This window comes from Rhinolophus hipposideros (genome assembly GCF_964194185.1).
Source record: "Rhinolophus hipposideros genome assembly, chromosome: 20".
Lineage (NCBI taxonomy): Eukaryota > Metazoa > Chordata > Mammalia > Chiroptera > Rhinolophidae > Rhinolophus > Rhinolophus hipposideros.
In genome coordinates this window covers 35,562,817-35,570,723 of record NC_138066.1, presented here as the reverse complement: position 1 = coordinate 35,570,723, position 7,907 = coordinate 35,562,817, and the positions used below count along the sequence as shown (strand labels likewise).

The 7,907-nt window shown below is 38.5% G+C and overlaps 1 protein-coding gene across 1 annotated transcript; it reads left to right on the top strand.

Moving 5' to 3' along the window:
- Positions 1 to 327: 327 nt before the first annotated feature.
- On the top strand, positions 328 to 6,254 carry KRT25 (keratin 25; the record flags this gene model as incomplete). The annotated part of the gene is made up of 8 exons (XM_081029526.1): positions 328 to 756; positions 1,072 to 1,154; positions 1,545 to 1,701; positions 3,799 to 3,960; positions 4,045 to 4,170; positions 4,532 to 4,749; positions 5,106 to 5,173; positions 6,050 to 6,254. 8 exons carry the CDS (start codon positions 328 to 330, stop codon positions 6,157 to 6,159), a joined length of 1,353 nt encoding a protein of 450 aa, XP_080885652.1. The 3' UTR covers positions 6,160 to 6,254.
- Positions 6,255 to 7,907: the final 1,653 nt, after the last annotated feature.

Below are 7,907 nucleotides of genomic sequence, written 5' to 3'. Positions count from 1 at the left end.
AATGACTCACTCACAATTTAAAAATGTAATAAGGAACCTGAGATTGCTCCACCCAGACCCATTTCTCAGATAACCAGCAACCTGAGGGCAACTGCCCTCCTACAGAAATAAGCCCAGCAAAGTTAGTTACTAATTAGGAAAAATCATCCAATTATGCTAACTTGCTGAGGCTGGCAAGCCACGTTTTCCTCTGTGTAGGCAGAATTTCATCCAGAACACACTTGAGAATTGTCTATAAAAAGGCAAACCAAACAGCTGAGATGAGAAGGCACCCCATGCTGGCTTTCACAAGCACAGCTCTGTGACCCGCTTGCCCTGCCTCATACCATGTCTCTTCGACTTTCCGGTGGATCCAGGAGGGCCTGTCCCCGTCCCACCACAGGATCGCTCAGGCTCTCAGGTGGAGGAGCCAGCTTTGGGGCTGGAAATGCCAGCACCATGTCCGGAATTGGAAGTGGCTTCTCATGTGCCTTTGGGGGCAGCGCATCTGGCGGAAATGCAGGTGGAAGCAATTCCTGTGCTGGCTTTACTGTGAATGAGGGCGGTCTCCTCTCTGGCAACGAGAAGGTGACCATGCAGAACCTCAACGACCGCCTGGCATCCTACCTGGACAATGTGCGTGCCCTGGAGGAGGCCAATGCAGAACTAGAACAGAAGATCAAGGGCTGGTATGAGAAATTTGGGCCTGGTTCTTGCCGGGGTCTTGATCACGACTACAGCAGATATTTCCCCATAATCAGTGATCTCAAAAATCAGGTAAGAAATTACTTTGCCATTCGTTTTTTGTACTGTTTTTTCTAAATGTTCTTTTCCTTTCTTCACTGAATACTGAAAACATTTATCGTTGCCACTTATAAAGTCTTAAAGTCTTAAAGGGAATTTCAATTTAGCATTGGGAAAATAAGCACTAAGTGGATTTGATTGGTTAATCTCATGATTTAAAATGTCACTATCTAGTAACTATATTAATTTTGATTATTTCCATTTCCTAATCTAAAAAAACCCCTACTTTTTGCTTTTTTAATTAGTTGTGGTAAATTGCCTTTAAAAAGCCAAATTTCCCATTTCTAGATCATTGCTTCCACCACGAGCAATGCTAATGCTGTTCTACAGATTGATAATGCCAGGCTGACAGCTGATGATTTCAGACTCAAGTAAGTAGACTCACAGAGTGAAAAAATTCATGGAGATGAATGCAAAGCATTAAATTGAATTTATTTTTAAACTATCACCAACTGTTATTCCAACACTGTAAAATACTTGGCTTTAAAATAAACAGAATGTTATTACTTTTTTTAAACTTAGGCTATGAAATATATAGTGTGAACTGCTGTAAAAGTAGTATTTGATACCCTAGTTCTTTGTCTGCCAAAGACATGCCTCAAACTAAAGAAAAATAATAATTATTATACACTACACTTTGAAAATGTCTCTTGTGGCCAAATCTGCCACTTCAAAATTCCAGAACTTTAGCATGTGATTATTGATTGGTGACTATTTCTCCAATCTTTTAACAAATTGTAAAATCATTAATACTCTTTCAGGTATGAAAACGAGCTGGCTCTTCACCAGGGTGTAGAGACTGATGTCAATGGGTTACGCAGAGTTCTGGATGAAATAACCTTGTGCAGAACAGACCTCGAGATTCAGTACGAAACCCTGAGTGAGGAGATGACTTACCTCAAAAAGAACCATAAAGAGGTAAGAGCTGAATGTCTACATTTTGCCATCCCTCTGCAGACACTATCCACCTGCCTGCCAGGAGATAGGGTATTTGACTTCTTAAATAAGAAATTGGTCCTAACGATCCATTGTCAGACAGACATGAGGTCTGAGATGTCTTTAGAAGTAGAGAAGTATTTGTTCAGATTTGCCCTTGCTCTCTCATTGTTTCCCATGGGAAAAAGAAAAGAATCATGTTTTCCAGACCAATCAGGGTTACAAGAGCACTGTTTGGCTAGGTAATTATAGCTAAACTGACACACTTCAAAGACGCCATCTATTAGCTAAAGTATATCTACTTTAAAGATAGCCTAAATTTCTTTATAACAGTGGCAGATTAAAATCACTTAAACATTTACTTCATACACACATTAAGTATATATACTTAATAGTAATACATACTCTTAATAGATATGGCTATAAAAATAATGAGACCGAAATGAAACTGTTACATTGAAATTTATACTTCCAGATAAATAGTATACATCCAAAGTGGTCACTGTGGCAAGCTAGAGTCAAAATCAAATCATACAGTCACTGCTGCAGGCATAGCTTAGGGATTACTTTCAGAACCACTGTTTCCTGAGAAAACCTTTATTCTTTGAAAATGAATTTAATATTTTTAAACAGTCAAAAGACTTTTACAGTCAAGTCAAATGCTTAAAGCAGAAAATCAAGCTAAGAATGCTGCTTGATTAGTCATGAGGCTGTCTGATAAATATAACTACTTGAAGAACAACATTTATATGGATATATGGGTTCAAGTGTGGTTCTAGCCTTTGGTAGTTACTCAACAAAGTCTTGATGAATTGAATGCAATTGATTTTTTTAATGACTCACAAGCAAACTCATGTGTATCTTTTTATCTTTTTCTTTATCTGCTTGAAGCAGAGGAGTTTTCCCTAAATCCTCAGAAATAAAAACCCCACCTGGAGAGACAGAGAAGATATAGGGACCATCAGGGAGGGAAGAATGCTGGAAACGTCTGAGAGACTTGGTACACGGAGGAAAGAAAGCCTCATTATTGTCCTTAAGACCAATTCAGGGCCTGGGGTGTGTGGGTGGGCAGGAGGCTTCCTGCAGCAGAGACATAAGCTGATCTGTGTGATTTCAGTGTATACAGTCTTAGCAGTGATGTCTGCCATCCACAATCTTAGAACTGACGCACTGCGTCCCAACAGCACACATCTCAGATGGGATAATATGTTGACTTTGACCGTAAAAGTGATGCCTGCCTCTATGATGATGATAATGATCATAATAATTAGCATCTTTTTAGCATTTATATGCCTGGTAGTACTGTTGGTCCTACTACGAATAGTTCTTTCACATCTTTCAACAACTCAGAGCATATTTTTTTTATCCTCAATTTTCAGTTAAGAAAACTGAGATTTAAAGAAGGTAAGCAACGTTCCCAGATTCACCTAGCCACTCAGAGCAGAACCCAAATTCGCAAAGAGATTTGTATGACACCGAAGTCCATCATGACACTCTCATGTCCTGTGTCAGCTTAATGGACATCTTTAGACGATGACGTTCTTCCTTTACTAATTATAAATAAGCATGTTTATAATTATAAATAAATATATAAACGTTATTATGTATCTATAATTATTTCAATTGTTCAGAATTATTCAGACTCAGCCCTTCAACCAAGCAGATGCGGTGTTCAGGGTATAGCTGGTGGAGAATACATCAAAGCTGGTCTCTAAGTGGAATAATGACCAGTCCACCAAGGTAGAGACATTTAAGCTATAAATGAATAGAATAAGAGGTGACAGATAACTCATTTGTGAAATGTAGAGGGCTTTCGTTTGGAAAAGGAATTAAGACTTTTTCTGTGCAGCAGAACGAAAACCCATAAATTGGGAGTTATAGGAGCTGGGACTGGGTTCGCTATAAGGAAGGCCTCTGGAGCAATTAAAACTCTTCAGCAAAGAAAACAGGCTACTGCACGAGGTAGTGAGCTCACCACCATTGAAACTGGTCAGGAAATATAAAATGCAGATGGGGCTCGTTGCACAGACTTTCTATAAGATCCCTGCATAGCTGAGCTGAACGCTTTTTTCCTTCCAGGAAATGCAAGTTCTACAGTGCGCCGCGGGGGGCAACGTGAATGTGGAGATGAACGCGGCGCCCGGCGTGGACCTCACAGTCCTGCTGAACAACATGCGGGCCGAGTACGAAGCCCTCGCGGAGCAGAACCGCCGCGATGCGGAGGCCTGGTTCAACGAGAAGGTGAGCTTTGTCCAGAAAACAAGCGCTCTGCATGTTGGTGATGTTCACACAACTAAGATTTGCTCTGTCACTTACACCTTTCAGAGCGCTTCGCTGCAGCAGCAAATCTCTGAGGATGTGGGAGCCACGACCTCCGCCCGGAACGAGCTGACGGAGATGAAGAGAAATCTCCAAACCCTGGAAATCGAACTTCAGTCTCTCTTAGCGACGGTAGGAAAGGACAATTTCTTACCATCTCCTAGGTTATCCTTTTAAATATGTGCCAGTTGGTTTTAAACCCCTGAACTGTGTTGAGAATATATCCATTATTATGTGACGTAATTAAGTTAAACGTAAGGAAAGAGTAGGGTTGTATATAAAGAACAGCTAAAACATCAACATGTGTACCTTCAGGTTTGTTCCACCAAAAAGACAGACTTGCTCATTTTAGGAGTGTCACAGTCTTCTTACCTAGGTGGCAATGTGAAATCTAAAACAATCACAGGCAAAGTTAACAAAAGGAGAAAGTCATAGGTCAAAGCGAGTTTGTGTATGTGGATATCTGCCTCAGGTTCTTCACTGTTTCCTTCAGAAACAATCCCTGGAGTGCTCCTTGACAGAGACCGAAGGCAACTACTGTGCGCAGCTGGCCCAGATCCAGGCTCAGATCGGGGCCCTGGAGGAGCAGCTGCACCAGGTCAGAACCGAGACCGAGGGTCAGAAACTGGAGTACGAGCAGCTCCTGGACATCAAGGTCCATCTGGAAAAAGAAATCGACACCTACTGCCTCCTCATCGGTGGAGATGATGGGTAGGTAAAATAATGTACAGAGAAGATGAAATATACCGAAATCTGCATAAAACTTAGATCTCTGGAAAGTGAACGTAAACTGATATGATCGCATTTATTATCAAAGACACTACATATTCAACGTGGTACTCTACTGCCAAAATACCAATTTGCAACATCTTACAAAACCAAAATGCAACAAGCCCTCTATTTAAGGTATGAAAAGTTTAAAATCACTTACTGATGCTAAAGCAGATGGAATCCACTGAAATGTTCTCACCAAACAGCTAAAGAAAACACAATGATGAATCTAGAATTGGAGGGTTTCCCTCTAAATTACTCTCTTTTGTGATGTTTCCAACAATGTGTGTTCACAGGGCTTGTAAGTCTGGAAGTTACAAGTCTAAAGATTATGGATCTGGAAACATGGGAAATCAACTCAAAGGTAATTAAAATGAAATTCTGTTTTTATGCTATACTACTTTTCAATTTCAATGCATTGCTTCATTGTTTTTATATTCCCAGGAGATTATATAATATATATATATATATATAATATATAATAGCACATATATATTAGCATATATAAGACTAGATATAGTAAAGATTATAGTAGACATCAGTGTATGCTAGGTATCTAACTTTAGTGATGTGTGCTAATTTTAAGTAACATGTCACCATGCTTTTAGCTAATCAGGAAATCAAAATTCACCAAAAATGAGTCTAAGTATTTGCTCTTATTGCATAGTTCATCCTATGTAAAAATCCTACTATTCCTTTAATTTATATAATTTTGTATTCATCTTTTAAAATTATTTTTATTATGATAAAATACACAGAACATAAAATGTAATACCTTAACTATTTTTTAGCATACAGTTCAATGACATTAAGTACATTCATATTCTTATCACCTCCATCTCTAGAACTCTTTTCATCTTCTAAAACTGAAACTCTATATCCATTAAACAATAACTCCCATTCCCTCCTCCTCCCAGCCCCTGGCAATCACCATTCTACTTTCTGTATGAATTTCCTAACTCGCGGTACCTCATATAAGTAGAATCATAAAGTGTTTGTCTTTTTGTGACTGACTTATTTCACTTAGCATAATACCCTCAAGATTTTTCCATGTTGTAGCATGTATCAGAATTTCCTTCCATTTTAAAACTAAATAATATTCCATTGTATGTATATACCATATTGTGTTTCTCTATGCATTCACCGATGGACATTTGGATTGATTCCACATTTTAGCTATTGTGATCTTATTCATCTTTTTTCAACTCTCTAAAATCTTCATTTAAATTTTAATTTTTAGATCCGGCCAAAGCCATAGTGGTTAAGAAAGTTCTTGAGGAGGTAGACCAACGCAGCAAAATACTCACTACCAGGCTCCATTCCCTGGAAGAGAAATCTCAAAGCAATTAATTGGAGACACAAGAGCTAGCATATGCCAAATACTCTTTGAGAAGCGAAGGCATTATATATCTGTCCTGAAAAATGAGCAAGTTCAAGAAAAATGTCTGTCCTATTGTCTTTCTGTTACTGAAATATAATCTCTACCTGGCAATCAATAGTTGTATCTCCCCATTCATCTGGAAGAATGTCACATACTAATATGATGACTCATTTGATCATATAGAAAATGCTGTCAATTCTTTACATTCAATAAATCTTCTTCCTTCAGCAAGTTATCACTGGTGGTATTGTCTTACATTTAAAATGTGGGATATAAAACTGAAATAAAAAAAGGAACAAGACAAACGAAACAAAAACTCATAGATACAGACAATAGTTTAGTGTTTACCAAAGGGTAAGGGGGGTGGAGGGTGGTAGATGGGCGTAAATGGGTTCAAATATATGGTGATGGAAAGAAAACTGACTCTGGGTGGTGAACACAATGTGATATATAGATGATGTGTTACAGAACTGTACACTTGAAACATGTAACTTTACTAACCATTGTCACCCCAATAAATTTTAATTAAAAAAAAGTCTGTGGTACAGATATATGAACACCTAACAGTTTAACAGCTTTTAATTTATAGGACAACTTTTTAAAAATTAACAGATTTCCCTCTAAATTTTCAGGAAGATTTCCTAATAATTCAAAATGAGGCAAATTCAGAATGAATAAAAATGCTTTCACTTAAATCCCTAAGCTGCCATACTTAGACAAAGTAATAACAAGCCTGTCCCCTTTCGTGATAGCTAAAATGTATACATTTCAGGTTCATATGTAAAATGGGGATAATAGTACTTCTCTCAAATGGTTATTGTAAATATTAAACAAATTATTATAAAGTGCACTTATGGAGTAGACACTCAACAAATGCTTATTTTTTAATACTCAATATTTATAATGATTAATTTTCAAATATCATTTTCCTTTTGAAAACGTGTGTTTTTTTTAAAGATTTTATTGGGGAAGGGGAACAGGACTTTATTGGGAAACAGTGTGTACTTCCAGGCCTTTTTTTCCAAGTCAAGTTGTTGTCCTTTCAATCTTAGTTGTGGAGGGTGCCGTTCAGCTTCAAGTTGTTGTCCTTTCAGTCTTAGTTGTGGAGGGTGCAGCTCAGCTCCAGGTCCAGTTGTCGTTTCTAGTTGCAGAAGGCGCAGCCCACCAACCCTTGTGGGACTCGAGGAATTGAACTGGCAACCTTGTGGTTGAGAGCCCATGCTCCAACCAACTGAGCCATCCGGGAGGCAGCTCAGCTCAAGGTGCCATGTTCAATCTTAGTTGCAGCAGGCGGAGCCCATAATCCCTTGCAGGACTCAAGGAGTTCAACTGGCAACCTTGTGGTTGAGAGTCCACTGGCCCATGTGGTAATCGAACCAGCAGCCTTCGGAGTTAGGAGTATGGAGCTCTAAATGCCTGAGCCACTGGGCCGGCCCTGAATATGTATTTTTAAAATATTCCAAATGTAAGGGAGGTTAAAGCAAAAGTTCTGATTTAGAATTCAAGCTCTATTAATGGAGTCATTCACTTGTCATACAAAGTATACCTGATGTTTATCATGTTCTTGACTACCATTCATCCCTAATAAAGGGGAAAAAATTAAATGAGCTGAAAACATAACTTCCTCAGATTAAATATTACCCCTAGAGACTTAATTGACCCTCAATCATCTATGGATGGATTATCCATATTGTAATCCATTCATGGAAATTTGATT